Below are 15,520 nucleotides of genomic sequence, written 5' to 3'. Positions count from 1 at the left end.
CAGCTTCTCTTCTCCCCACTGGGCACCAGCTGCAAGCTTTGGTCTGTGTCCCCACTGATCCCCGCCACTTTCCCCGGCCTGTGTCGGCAGAGGAAACACAGCTGCCAACGCCCAGTGGGGAGGAGAGAGTGCTGGGAGGAGAGCTTGGCTTCGGTGCCAGGCGGGAGGGGGCGGAGCAGCCAGGATGGAGAGCATATCAGAAACACTTGGCTATCAGTACTAATCACTCAGTGTGTGTGTAAATACCTGAGGACATAGTGATTACTATGTCCCCAGATATGAATGAACAGGAAGTGCTATCCATCAGTTCCTGATGATTTATGAATGGTGACTTAATGGTGATAGTAAATACTATCTGCTCACTTTATGAATGAACAGGAGCTAAATACAGAAGCTTCCTGTCCATTCATGACAGAGTTGATAATAAATATTTACTATCTCCAGATTGTGAATGAACATAAAAATAAAAAAAAAAATTTTTTTAGAAAGGCTGGGGGAAAAAAATATATATATTATATTTTGACATTTCGGTTTCAGTCTAAAAATTCAATTTTGGTGCATCCCTATTATTTGGATTAACATGGGATGATCTTTTTGTCATAAGGTAGAGCAAACTGCAATGTGTAGCAGCCATTTGGATTTTACTTTACTGTAGTCGCCTGAGGAAAAACATGAAAGATTAGTATTGGGTTACTGCATTTTGTGGTATTGTATTAGAGCACAGTATTAAATAACACGGTTCTTTTTTCTCATCACTCATACCTCTCTGTGGCAGGATATTTGCTATGGGAAAGGGGTATGGAAATGGTCAACTACTTAAAAGAAGGACTGAAGATCAAAACAAAGTAAAATGTCTCTCTTTAATTTTAGATATAGGGGTAAGAATTAACCTCGCCATACACCATTCATTTTTGGGGAATTGAGCCGCTTTTCTTTTCAGCCCGTGGGGATGAATGAGAAAAACTGCTTGATTTCCCCATTCACACTAAACCACATGGATAAGGGAATTCGCCCAACAGGCTTCTGACAGTGATAGGTATGCTGCTGTCAGAATAACCAAACAGTGACCACACCTGCGTGGCTGCAGTCCTCCGTTCAGCCAAGAATTTTCAGATCGGCTCCTTTTCTCAATCAACTTTTGTTGGACAGAGGAGTGACGACAGGGCCAAACACTGTTCAAATTTAGGCCTAGTCCGCAGGACTCGGCCATAATTCAAGCAGCGTATGGCCAGCTTTAGAACTTCCGTTAGGTATTCTAGGTGGAAATATTACCTTGTTAGTTATTGACCGGGACACAAAGTAGGGGGAATTGCTACGGATGGTGAAAGAAACAGTAATGTTACATATGTTTAGCAGAGTTGGGAATGTTTGCAACTTTCGTCAGATTTTTTTTTACCTCTTGTCCCAACCTGAAAGCTTGCCATACACTTCCCGTTTTGGCAACACCTTTGTTTCTGGGTGTCACTATAACAGAAAGTAAGAAAAAAATCCCCCCCTCCACATATACTATACAGCAATACTAATCTCACAGAGGTTTCGTAATCTATTCAAATGTAGAAAAATCTGTTTCATAGACTATTAGAGAACAGAAGAAAAGAAGGGTGATGGGTCACTGCAATTATATCCAGATACATTTTAACTAGGGACGCATCAAAAAGGAATTTTGAGACCGAAAACAAAAAATTGGTCAGGTCGAAACTGAAACCGAAAATGACTTTACTTTTCCAATCTTTTTAAAAAAAATTTAAATTATTATTTTGTTTTACTTTACTGAGGGGGGCTTTGGGGAAATATTAGGAGTCTAAACCGACCCCTGATATTTCCCTTTTAAAATAGAAAGAGATTGAAGACACCGAGTCCTCAAACTCCTTGCCTGCAGCCCCTGTTATAAATGAACAGGAAGCCTCTATACTGAGTGCCCCTGTTCATTCATACATTGTGGATAGAGTATACTTACTATAACCACAATCATGAATGAATGGGAAGTGCTGTAGATGACTTCCCATTCATTCATAACTAGGACATAGTAAGCACACTATATCCAGTCATTTACAAACACTCACCGATCAGCTTATTGGTGTTTGTGTACCTGCTTTCCATCCGGCTCTCACAGGAGGGGGGCGGGCAGTGGGGGAGGAGAGCTCCACCTCCTGTGACAGATCAGAGCACTCTCCTCCAATCACAGGAGGCGGAGATGAGGTGTGGGAGAAGAGCTCTGCCTCCTGTGACTGATCACAACTGTCACTGCACCATAGCCCTCTCCATCCTAACACAGGAGGCGGACCCGTGAGGTGCAGGAGGAGAGCTTTGCCTCCTGCAACCATGACAGCCGTCACCGCACCGCTCGGCATCCTGACACAGGAGGTGTGGGATGAAAACTCTGCCTCCTGTGACAGATCACAGCTGTCTTTGCCCGGGACCGCTCTCTATCCTGACACAGGAGGCCAAGGCGGAAGGTGAGGGAGGAGAGCTCGGCCTCGTGCAATAATGTCAGCCGTCACCGCACAGTGCCGCTCTCCATCCTGAAAGCTGCTCTCCTTCCCGCTGGGCACCGGGGCTGCATCAGAAGGCACACAGACCGGCACCCAGCGGGGAGAAGAGAAACTGGGATACACTGAATTTTTGGCTGTCGTGGCACTTTCGGCAATTTGCCAAAAGTGCCATTTTCCGCGGCCGAAATTTCGGTGCATCCCTAATTAAACAGCAGTGGCGTCAAGGTCATTATATTTTAAACACTTTGGGAACATGTACTTTGTTAGAAACATTGCTGTACAATCGATTAAATCATTATATGTACATACATTCACAATATATAAAACTTACAGCACCATTGCACTACAGCTTGCTACCTTTGCAAACACACCATCTTTGCGAGCATGCCAAAGCACAGAAATTAAAGCGGATTTCCAGGATAAATCAACACTATCCCCATTTGTTCCTACAGTCCTAATGCAAATAAAAGCAATTCAGGGACCTTCATGATGAAACATGCATTGGCTTTGGAAGACTAGGTAAACAAACAGATGAAACAGAGCTCAAAGTAATTATGGGGATCGTATGTACAAATGTGGGGGGAAGTTTATAAATCATTAGGAAATTTGATCTATAATCTGAGCTAACCTTCGTCTAAAACCTGTAGTTTAGCTCCAACATGGCATGATATTCTGCTATAGAATATCTTTAGAGAATGTAGAATTTGTCACTTTATGACTGAAAGCGGTCTAGACAATGTTGCTTCAAAGCAGCTCTCCACCCTTTGTATTTCACTGTATTATGATTCCCAGATGGAATGAGGTTTTAATGGACAAGGAGCGATACACAACGCTATATACTTTACATTTACCAAAAAGTTCAAATTTGATCCCATTTGTCCAGAGAACATTCCTCTAGTACAGCAGTGGAATATCCAAGTGGTACAGGAGCAGGGGTTTCTTCCATGGTACACGCTCATGTACCAAGAACATAACATTTGTTTACTAGTCAGCTATAAGGGAAAAAATGTACGTGGAAGTTATGAAGTACATGAGTTGCCTATAGATCCTTGGCGGTCACCCTAGGGTGTTTTGGCACATTTGAGGGATCTTAACTGCCTAAAGCTGGGTGTACACACACTTCAAAGTTCGTCTGGTTTTGCTGAACTGACCGAAATTCGATGCATGGGCGACACTTTTCAGCACCTTTCTGGCCGGCATCCCTTTACCAAATGATCAAAAGAGCACGTCGGAAAATTGAGGGCCGAACAGAGCTAGCAGCCAATAAGCTCCCAAAAAAAAAAATTAGGTGCACCCCCAGCTTCTCTTCTCCCCACTGGGCACCAGCTGCAAGCTTTGGTCTGTGTCCCCACTGATCCCCGCCACTTTCCCCGGCCTGTGTCGGCAGAGGAAACACAGCTGCCAACGCCCAGTGGGGAGGAGAGAGTGCTGGGAGGAGAGCTTGGCTTCGGTGCCAGGCGGGAGGGGGCGGAGCAGCCAGGATGGAGAGCATATCAGAAACACTTGGCTATCAGTACTAATCACTCAGTGTGTGTGTAAATACCTGAGGACATAGTGATTACTATGTCCCCAGATATGAATGAACAGGAAGTGCTATCCATCAGTTCCTGATGATTTATGAATGGTGACTTAATGGTGATAGTAAATACTATCTGCTCACTTTATGAATGAACAGGAGCTAAATACAGAAGCTTCCTGTCCATTCATGACAGAGTTGATAATAAATATTTACTATCTCCAGATTGTGAATGAACATAAAAATAAAAAAAAAAATTTTTTTAGAAAGGCTGGGGGAAAAAAATATATATATTATATTTTGACATTTCGGTTTCAGTCTAAAAATTCAATTTTGGTGCATCCCTATTATTTGGATTAACATGGGATGATCTTTTTGTCATAAGGTAGAGCAAACTGCAATGTGTAGCAGCCATTTGGATTTTACTTTACTGTAGTCGCCTGAGGAAAAACATGAAAGATTAGTATTGGGTTACTGCATTTTGTGGTATTGTATTAGAGCACAGTATTAAATAACACGGTTCTTTTTTCTCATCACTCATACCTCTCTGTGGCAGGATATTTGCTATGGGAAAGGGGTATGGAAATGGTCAACTACTTAAAAGAAGGACTGAAGATCAAAACAAAGTAAAATGTCTCTCTTTAATTTTAGATATAGGGGTAAGAATTAACCTCGCCATACACCATTCATTTTTGGGGAATTGAGCCGCTTTTCTTTTCAGCCCGTGGGGATGAATGAGAAAAACTGCTTGATTTCCCCATTCACACTAAACCACATGGATAAGGGAATTCGCCCAACAGGCTTCTGACAGTGATAGGTATGCTGCTGTCAGAATAACCAAACAGTGACCACACCTGCGTGGCTGCAGTCCTCCGTTCAGCCAAGAATTTTCAGATCGGCTCCTTTTCTCAATCAACTTTTGTTGGACAGAGGAGTGACGACAGGGCCAAACACTGTTCAAATTTAGGCCTAGTCCGCAGGACTCGGCCATAATTCAAGCAGCGTATGGCCAGCTTTAGAACTTCCGTTAGGTATTCTAGGTGGAAATATTACCTTGTTAGTTATTGACCGGGACACAAAGTAGGGGGAATTGCTACGGATGGTGAAAGAAACAGTAATGTTACATATGTTTAGCAGAGTTGGGAATGTTTGCAACTTTCGTCAGATTTTTTTTTACCTCTTGTCCCAACCTGAAAGCTTGCCATACACTTCCCGTTTTGGCAACACCTTTGTTTCTGGGTGTCACTATAACAGAAAGTAAGAAAAAAATCCCCCCCTCCACATATACTATACAGCAATACTAATCTCACAGAGGTTTCGTAATCTATTCAAATGTAGAAAAATCTGTTTCATAGACTATTAGAGAACAGAAGAAAAGAAGGGTGATGGGTCACTGCAATTATATCCAGATACATTTTAACTAGGGACGCATCAAAAAGGAATTTTGAGACCGAAAACAAAAAATTGGTCAGGTCGAAACTGAAACCGAAAATGACTTTACTTTTCCAATCTTTTTAAAAAAAATTTAAATTATTATTTTGTTTTACTTTACTGAGGGGGGCTTTGGGGAAATATTAGGAGTCTAAACCGACCCCTGATATTTCCCTTTTAAAATAGAAAGAGATTGAAGACACCGAGTCCTCAAACTCCTTGCCTGCAGCCCCTGTTATAAATGAACAGGAAGCCTCTATACTGAGTGCCCCTGTTCATTCATACATTGTGGATAGAGTATACTTACTATAACCACAATCATGAATGAATGGGAAGTGCTGTAGATGACTTCCCATTCATTCATAACTAGGACATAGTAAGCACACTATATCCAGTCATTTACAAACACTCACCGATCAGCTTATTGGTGTTTGTGTACCTGCTTTCCATCCGGCTCTCACAGGAGGGGGGCGGGCAGTGGGGGAGGAGAGCTCCACCTCCTGTGACAGATCAGAGCACTCTCCTCCAATCACAGGAGGCGGAGATGAGGTGTGGGAGAAGAGCTCTGCCTCCTGTGACTGATCACAACTGTCACTGCACCATAGCCCTCTCCATCCTAACACAGGAGGCGGACCCGTGAGGTGCAGGAGGAGAGCTTTGCCTCCTGCAACCATGACAGCCGTCACCGCACCGCTCGGCATCCTGACACAGGAGGTGTGGGATGAAAACTCTGCCTCCTGTGACAGATCACAGCTGTCTTTGCCCGGGACCGCTCTCTATCCTGACACAGGAGGCCAAGGCGGAAGGTGAGGGAGGAGAGCTCGGCCTCGTGCAATAATGTCAGCCGTCACCGCACAGTGCCGCTCTCCATCCTGAAAGCTGCTCTCCTTCCCGCTGGGCACCGGGGCTGCATCAGAAGGCACACAGACCGGCACCCAGCGGGGAGAAGAGAAACTGGGATACACTGAATTTTTGGCTGTCGTGGCACTTTCGGCAATTTGCCAAAAGTGCCATTTTCCGCGGCCGAAATTTCGGTGCATCCCTAATTAAACAGCAGTGGCGTCAAGGTCATTATATTTTAAACACTTTGGGAACATGTACTTTGTTAGAAACATTGCTGTACAATCGATTAAATCATTATATGTACATACATTCACAATATATAAAACTTACAGCACCATTGCACTACAGCTTGCTACCTTTGCAAACACACCATCTTTGCGAGCATGCCAAAGCACAGAAATTAAAGCGGATTTCCAGGATAAATCAACACTATCCCCATTTGTTCCTACAGTCCTAATGCAAATAAAAGCAATTCAGGGACCTTCATGATGAAACATGCATTGGCTTTGGAAGACTAGGTAAACAAACAGATGAAACAGAGCTCAAAGTAATTATGGGGATCGTATGTACAAATGTGGGGGGAAGTTTATAAATCATTAGGAAATTTGATCTATAATCTGAGCTAACCTTCGTCTAAAACCTGTAGTTTAGCTCCAACATGGCATGATATTCTGCTATAGAATATCTTTAGAGAATGTAGAATTTGTCACTTTATGACTGAAAGCGGTCTAGACAATGTTGCTTCAAAGCAGCTCTCCACCCTTTGTATTTCACTGTATTATGATTCCCAGATGGAATGAGGTTTTAATGGACAAGGAGCGATACACAACGCTATATACTTTACATTTACCAAAAAGTTCAAATTTGATCCCATTTGTCCAGAGAACATTCCTCTAGTACAGCAGTGGAATATCCAAGTGGTACAGGAGCAGGGGTTTCTTCCATGGTACACGCTCATGTACCAAGAACATAACATTTGTTTACTAGTCAGCTATAAGGGAAAAAATGTACGTGGAAGTTATGAAGTACATGAGTTGCCTATAGATCCTTGGCGGTCACCCTAGGGTGTTTTGGCACATTTGAGGGATCTTAACTGCCTAAAGCTGGGTGTACACACACTTCAAAGTTCGTCTGGTTTTGCTGAACTGACCGAAATTCGATGCATGGGCGACACTTTTCAGCACCTTTCTGGCCGGCATCCCTTTACCAAATGATCAAAAGAGCACGTCGGAAAATTGAGGGCCGAACAGAGCTAGCAGCCAATAAGCTGCCAGCTCTGTTCAGATATTCTGAAAGCAGCAGCCTATTACAAAAGGTAACAGCTCGCAAGCATTGATGGGGTATCTGTTCTATTTTCTTTGTTCAGACAGCAGGTTGAATGAAGAAAACAGAAGCGTGTATACCCGACCTATCATTATCGGATAAAAGATATAGCAATGTAAAATGCCGTGTGGACTTTAAATTTGAATGTATTATTAATACTTGGACCTAATTTTAGAAGACATGCATGTAGACATCTAAAAAACTGCTAAGGGTTCACAAAACTTTTCATTTTTAGAACAATTACAAAACCGATACGTACAAGGGGACATATTTTTCTTTATCCTGGAAGATGCAGTGGAGAGAAGCAAAGCACAAAAAAGAAGCACACCTATTAAATATTAGCTGATTTGCAAAAGCACAAAAGTTTATTATAAAGACTAATGGCGCTGGAAAATATTTTAGTGAAACAAAAGGCCATTAAAAAAATAAAAATAAACCTTTAAAAACCAGAACCTTGCACTCCAGTTATATAAAAACAAGCTATTGTGAGCAAGTCGTATTCCCTTATATAAATCACATCCTTTTAACAAGAACCTGCAAAGATACCAAATCCAACAACTGGCTCAAAAAATACACAATGTCACAGGCCTACGGTGTTCATCTCCTAGACTATGCTAAACCTGATGGGCCCCACCTTTTGTAATTAGGGCATACATCCAATAGCTTAGTATACTCCAATCAACAAGACAGATTCATCAGCATTTTCTCAGCCCTGACCCTCAGGGGCCAACAACGATACAGGTTTTTACCAATACTCATGGAGTCACCAGCATAAAGAAATGTGCATATTTGAGTTCAAGAATCGCAGTATTTCACCTATGAAGAAAAATTGCACTTATAACTTTTAGATTGTAAGCCCTCTCGGGCAGGGCCCTCCTTGCCATCTTGTCTTGAATTGTGATTGTAATGTCTTCCTTATATTGTAAAGCGCTGTGCAAACTATTGGTGCTATATAAATCCTGTATAATAATAAATAACCGATTGGGAAAATACTGTCGTAAGAGTTTTAAATCTGTTTTCTGTAAACGAACTGTGCCACAAGCATACTACAAAAAAAGCCACTTAAAATGACACTAAACTCGGGAGTAAAATCCTAAAAATGCATTCAGGTATCCCAACTATGAACCAAACTGTATTTTGTTTGTGTATGAATGCATTTTGAAGGTTTAACTCCTGAGTTTAGTGTCACTTTAAAGCAAACCTGTGGGTTAATCTAATACCACAACTCATAGCAGTAACAGATATTCAGCAGCATAACTTGTCAATATTCTTCTTTCTACAAAATGCAATGCTGTCTCCAGCTACTTTTCAATATTCTTGATTAAGAATGTCCTCATCCCACAATAGGCGGGCAGGACCTAAAGAACTATCAGCAGAGCAGCATACTGGCACGTGGGGGCAGGTTGACTATACAAATTGCAGTTATGTGAATGTTGGTTGAGAAAGGTTTTTGTGTGGAGCTAGAGCTCAAGATTCTGCGTGGCCTCGGGCTCACCATACAATACTGCACAGTAGTGGCGCTAACATTGTATGCAGTATTGAAGACCGCAGCAGGCTGAAGAGGAAAAAGGCCGGAAGACCTCTAGTGACCAGCCAGAAGACCTCTAGTGACCAGCCAGAAGACCTCTAGTGACCAGCCAGAAGACCTCTAGTGACCAGCCAGAAGACCTCTAGTGACCAGCCAGAAGACCTCTAGTGACCAGCCAGAAGACCTCAGGAATAAAAGGTATGTAATAAGGGATTTTAAAAAAAACCACCACAACAGCAGCGGGAGGACGGCTGTTGCTTTCCCTGCAGCAGAGAAACGTCAGGCCACTGACCTGGTTGTATGGTCTGACAAGACTATGTAAATCTCAGAACTTACTGAACACAAATCCTTTAGCAGATAAAACAGCTCTCATATAAATGGATTTTAGCTGTGTATTTAGGTTTTTGCCTTGAGTTCCGCCTTTAATCTCCCCGGAGGCTGATTTTAACCTAAAAAATACTAGGCTAATGTTAAAGGACTATATTATAGTCATTCACGCATTTGTTCTAACAAGCATGCCAAAGCATAAAACATTCTGTGAGTGTCCACAACCAGCAGAAAAACTTGAAGCCCACTCCTCGTTGTGTGCAGGTTCAAAATGAACCGCTAAAAACCAGATTCATACTGCTCCATTTGCTTACAAGATGGCGGGAAGATTAATCAGGAGGGACTGGCAGAAAAGTTTAAATGCCGATTAAAAAAACTAAAAAAAACTACAAAATGATAGACTGAACAGCCTCCATACTGATCCAATAGTGCTATATTTGGTATATAAACACCTTGGTGATATACTGAACATGCTGTTACCACATTATTTTAATACCTGCCATGAGTTCCAAAAAGCCCATACAAAAGCTATGTCAAAAGACTGGTCTGGTTAGACAACTACTGGCCTGATCCCAAACGTATCGCTAACCTACGAGATTACAGTGCATAGGCTCACATTTTAGCTAGCACATGTGTGCAAAAAATTAGCGACCACTATAAAAAAAAAAAAAAAAAAAAAGTGTCAAAACGTGGAAGGAGCACTTTAAAAACAGGACAGCCACACTAATTATGTACATATCTGTACAAAAAGGTGCTTAGGAAGAGCAACAGGTTCCCTACCAAAATCATAGGAGCCATAAGCCCAAAGTATAAATGGCAGCAAGTAAAGTAAAACGCCCAGCCTAAGAAAGTGCAGAAAACAAAGAGCAATTCTAACCCAAAAGGTTTTTATACGGTGTGTCCATTGGAGAGATACTGTGTTGCTGACCACCATCACTGGAACAGGCTGTAAGGGGAAAATACACTCCAATGTGGACACAAACAGCAAAAAAGACCTGACGCTTTCTGCTCTTTCCTCACTTTAATCTAGGTTTTGGCTGGAACGTTGCCTTAAAAGAGGTTATAATTAAAGTTGCACAAGAAATCATTACAAAGATGTGGTGTAGCACACACAAAGAGCTATGCAGAAGCAAAGAGCAAACATAAGCACAGACATTTATAATGCTTGACAAAGTCACAATTTTCATAGCAAGCAATATATCTTTTCGATTCTATTTATCTATTGGTACTTACTCAATGGCTGCTTGTTTCTGTAGTTTTTCCCTCTCCCATGTAGATAAATTAAGATCTCCACCTACAATTAAAAGATTGAGTTGTGAATGATCGACCAGTCTATTCTCAAGTTATGCTTTCAGTATAGTACAGTGTAAAAGGAAAAAACTAAATTGGCAACTCCATTTTATCTCAATCTTTTTTTATACAAGAAGCCCCTTATGTCTTATCATTTCCAACAAAATATACATAATGCACATTCCTAGCCAATCTAATAAAAAATATTGCTTACTTACCTCTAAGCAGGTTCACAAAGTACAGCATTACAACTGCTATAATGGCCACTACAAAACAAAGAAAAAGAAAAAAGTAGTTCTGAATGTAGGGAATAACCAAATATTATTGCTTAAAAGGACAACTCCACTTTAATGAATAGAGCATAATTGCTGCACAAGCCATTTTAGAATGTTATTGGAAATGGCCTTTCCATTTAAAACTGTAGCTGCTATAAATGTTCCAGATCTGTCAAAAAAATGAAATGCTATATGGCAACCTGGAGTCTTTCTGTACACATAGCTAGAAATGTCACTTCCTGCTTCTGTGATTGGCTGGCTGAATTTCCCAGACGTCTGCACTAAGATACAAGAACAATTTTTGGCTTCCGTTGCAATAGGAATTTCATTTTTGGTGAGATACTCCCTAAGAGTTCAAAAAGAAATAAGTTTTTTTCCCCCCATAGTTCACTTTAGGGTCACGGGAGGACATATAGTAACCTTCTCCTGTGACCAAAAGCTCAGTATATAGCAGGCTTTTGCCCGCGATATACTGAGAGCACCGCAGCCGGGACGGATCCCGACAATACTGCCGAGATCCACCCAGCTGCGCGAGTGACAGCTGGCTCTGCCTATTTAGATGCAGAGCCAGCTTTGCCCGCCCCGTCCCCCGTTCATTCCTCCAACCCTCGCCAAAGGATCGAAGAGGGGAGAGAGGAATCCCTGCAGAGAGCCGTGACTGACAGTCACCGCTCACTGCATGGAGATGATCGGGAAGTGAGCGGATCGGCTGCATGCTTCTGCTCACTTCCCGATCGATAGAGCCGACCTGTGACAACTTCTTTGTCACAGGTCTGCTCTATGAGGATGAGTTGAAAGCACTCACCTCATAGTTCTCCTTTAAATTACTACTATTAACATGCCGACACTGCACCTTTCACTATTACAACACAGGAAGCCCACCGGCTGATCATAATGAACCCAGACCCTCCCAATCAGGAATCAGTTTGGAAAGGACATGGTAAAACAAACTTCAATTTCTCCAGAACAGAAACAGGCAGGAAACTACCAAAGTTTATTAAAATACTTACAATGTATATAGATCACCCAGAGAGGATTGATTTGTTTTTTTCCTCCACAAAAGTGGAGTTACCCTTTAAAATTGTCCAACACATAATGGCATTATACCCTACCCAAACAAGTCATATCTTCAGCTGTAAATCCAAGGGTTACACATCTTACAGACCTCTTTATATCAAGGTATCTATAAATGTTCACGCAATTTGACAACATTCAACCAAGATGTCACACAATCTTGAAACAGAATCTAATTAGGAAAATGTGTGAATCTTGATGGAAAACATTTATAAAATTGACCCCCAATGAATGGGACGACTGCTGGAGTACGTTCCTGACACTCATTAGAGCTAAAGTAGTGGCTTGGAAAAGCTGCACAAAGTCTTCAATGTGACCAACTACTACTAGCTATATCATGCCTTGGATAATAAAAATTAAAAAAAAGGAAACTTCACAGAAACACTGATCTAGAACATTTTGCCATCAAGGATTTTGAGGATCAGTAGTTTTATTGTAGTAGCTTGATGCATTGCTAGTCATCTAAACTATTTCATCACAGAGCATATAGTTTATTTAGCACATCATATGATTTAGAACTGTCTTATGCCATCATCCTTTTGGCACACTGCTGCACACCTCTATTGTGCCAAATATTGTCAAACTCATTTGCTAAACCATTATTTGGCACACATTGCAATCTGTCATTTTAACCAAAATGAACTATCATTTGGCGTATGCATGTTTCCGTGCATCAAAGATTTGGCGCATGGAAATAGTTAATCTGGCCCAATGTGTATTTGCACATGGTCAAGCCATCTTTTTTGAGTATGGCCTTTTTTATTTACAATATATCTATTACATCTGGATTTCACATAAACAAAATAACACTTCCACTAGCGAGCTTTAAATTGCATGACTGTCTCCTCTTACAGATGAAATAAAACTCAATTCTAGAGATACTCATCAGGAACAATCAGACCAGACTTTACCCACCAAGATGTGAATGATGAAAGCACGCCAAGGACAGCCAAGACTTACTGCAAATGCAGGCACTGAAAAAGACTTCAAGGAATAAGTAGCCACGGGAATCCAGAATGACACCAGCAACAATGGCAATAATAGCAAGACCAAGATTCTGGATGGATTGCATGCTGCAAGAAACATTTAAATAAAATAAGGAGGTAATACAGGACAGACATGCATGATTTTTAAACCTAAATTATTTTTTTAACAATTACTGGTGCATGTAACCAATTTGGTTTTTCCAAGATATCTAGGGGTACTTCTGCATTAAAAAACAAACTGCCCAAAAACTAGTAAACAACCCAATTTAGGGAGTGGATACTTCCAACAGTGGTTTTGAAACAGATTTAAATGCCAAATTCTCAAATATCAAATTAAAGGTCTTTTTCATAACTCAGTCACCTAACTCCAACAGAGCATGTTGCTTTTTCTCCCATGCTTCTGTGTACACCAGAAACTGAGAGATACAGACTTTAACAGCTCACTCCTCCATTCCCAACCACACTCCGGTTGGAAATCGCCTGTGCCGATTACTGTAATAGTGTTCCCCCTTCCTTTGCATTCCAATGACTCTGCTTGTGTCTGAAAATTGCAGGGACAGTGAGATAAAAGCCATCAATCAGGAGTGTGTCTCCTTTGCAATGTGTGTGGTTAGGAATGTAGAACAGTGAACTGCCAAAGTTCTCATTTTCTGCTGTACACAGAAGCATGGGATAAAATGTTACATTCGCTGTAAGCGTTAGATGACTGAGCTGCACAAAATAAGGTGAGACTTCTTCCTTAAGAGGTCAGAATGACTATGGCCACCATGTGGACCATGAGCAAACAAACAATATCTTGTGTAAAAGAAGGAAAATCATACTTACAATCCATAAGCGGTACCCAGCTGATGTTCAGGAACCACAAATGCTACCATAGGCCACAAAGCACAGGCCAAAAGAGAATAGGAAACGCCCAGTAAGCTCTGTGGGAAAACAGTCATATTTCAGGAAGGCAGAAGACTCCTAAAGCAGATCTTAAATCAGCTCAGATGTCGGAGTTTACAATACTAAAAATAATGAAAGCCGTTTTGATAGAATACTGGTGCAATATACTGTACAATCAGTGATGGTGAACGTTTTTGAACCCGAGTGCCCAAACTGCAACATAAAATCAAATTTATATCAAAGTGCCAACACTGAAAATAAGTTTGGTACTGTGCTTTAGTTTGGGCTCAGGGGTTTAAAAATAGGATTTTGGTACTCACCGTAAAATCCTTTTCTCTCCGTTCATTGAAGGACACAGGGAACAGATCGGAGATCCTGTACTGTAGGTAATATCGCCACCTGCAGGAGAAGGACGCTAGGCACAAAACTAAAGACCAATCACAGCCTAGGGGCGGCCCCTGCCGGTGGCCAAAACCCCCCACCTGCTGACAAGTCTCCAGTTTAGTAACAAGCAGTAAAGGAGTACACCCCATATAGAGGGGCGGGCCCTGTGTCCTTCAATGAACGGAGAGAAAAGGATTTTACGGTGAGTACCAAAATCCTATTTTCTCTCCCGTTCATTGAAGGACACAGGGAACAGATCGGAGATCCTGTACTGTAGGGACGTCACAGAGCAGTACCAAAAAAGAGGGGTGGGCCAACAGAAACAACAAACCCAACTTAAAACAAAAAAATCCCCTCAAACGGCCGCCTGCAACACTTTGCGCCCCAAACCAGCATCCGCAGATGCCAAAACATCCACCTTATAAAACTTGGCAAAGGTGTGAACAGAAGACCAAGTCGCGGCCTTACAGACCTGAGAAACGGAGGCACCATGACGAAAAGCCCAAGATGCCCCAACAGCCCTTGTAGAATGGGCCGTAACAGAAAAAGGAGGCTCACGCCCCTTAATAGCATACGCCTGAGAGACCGTGTCGCGAATCCATCGAGAGATGGTGGCCGACGAGGCAGCCCGGCCCTTCCGAGGGCCATCTGCAACGACAAACAGGGAATCAGATTCATGAAACGCAGCCGTAGCACTCAGATAAACACAGATGGTGCGGACAACGTCCAGACAGTGCAGCGCCTTCTCCTTCCTGTGGACAGGCCGCGGACACAAGGAAGGCAGTCCACCCTGGAATCCCGGGATGGGGGCAGGCCTTCATGCCGAGGGGGGCTTACCCTGGGGCTTGGCGTTCCTGGGCTGCCAGTGGCGTTTGGCGGCCTGGGAAGGCGGCAGTCTGTTGAACTTCCCGCCCTTCTCCGAGGGCGGAGGCGGACGAAAAAGCCGCTTGTGCGCGGAAAAGGAAGGACCCGGCTTCCGCCGTTGTTCCCTAGGCTTTTTAGATTGAGGTAGGAAGGTACTCTTACCGCCCGTCAAATCCTTAATGATCTCATCCAAGGTAGCCCCGAACAGACGCTCCCCCGTAAAGGGGAGCTCCGTCAGAGCCTTCTTGGAAGCCTGGTCAGCCGACCAGCATTTAAGCCAGAGGAGGCGCCGAAGAGTAACC

General features: G+C 42.4%; 1 protein-coding gene across 1 annotated transcript in view; it reads right to left on the bottom strand.

The window, feature by feature from the left end:
* Positions 1-15,520, bottom strand: part of MFSD1 (major facilitator superfamily domain containing 1) — a 49,301-nt gene that overhangs the window by 8,285 nt on the left and 25,496 nt on the right. Inside the window, exons 12-15 of the mRNA XM_018553966.1 lie at positions 13,911-14,008; positions 13,060-13,172; positions 10,969-11,016; positions 10,694-10,754 (exon numbers count right to left, since the gene is read on the bottom strand). Of these exons, the coding sequence (XP_018409468.1) occupies positions 10,694-10,754; positions 10,969-11,016; positions 13,060-13,172; positions 13,911-14,008 (320 nt within the window). The remainder of the gene's footprint in view (positions 1-10,693; positions 10,755-10,968; positions 11,017-13,059; positions 13,173-13,910; positions 14,009-15,520) is intronic.

This window comes from Nanorana parkeri, unplaced genomic scaffold (assembly GCF_000935625.1).
Source record: "Nanorana parkeri isolate BGI_ZX_2015 unplaced genomic scaffold, ASM93562v1 scaffold136, whole genome shotgun sequence".
NCBI classification, from domain to species: Eukaryota; Metazoa; Chordata; class Amphibia; order Anura; family Dicroglossidae; genus Nanorana; species Nanorana parkeri.
The sequence above is the reverse complement of the archived record's forward strand: the minus strand, read 5'-3'. Positions and strand labels throughout refer to the sequence as shown.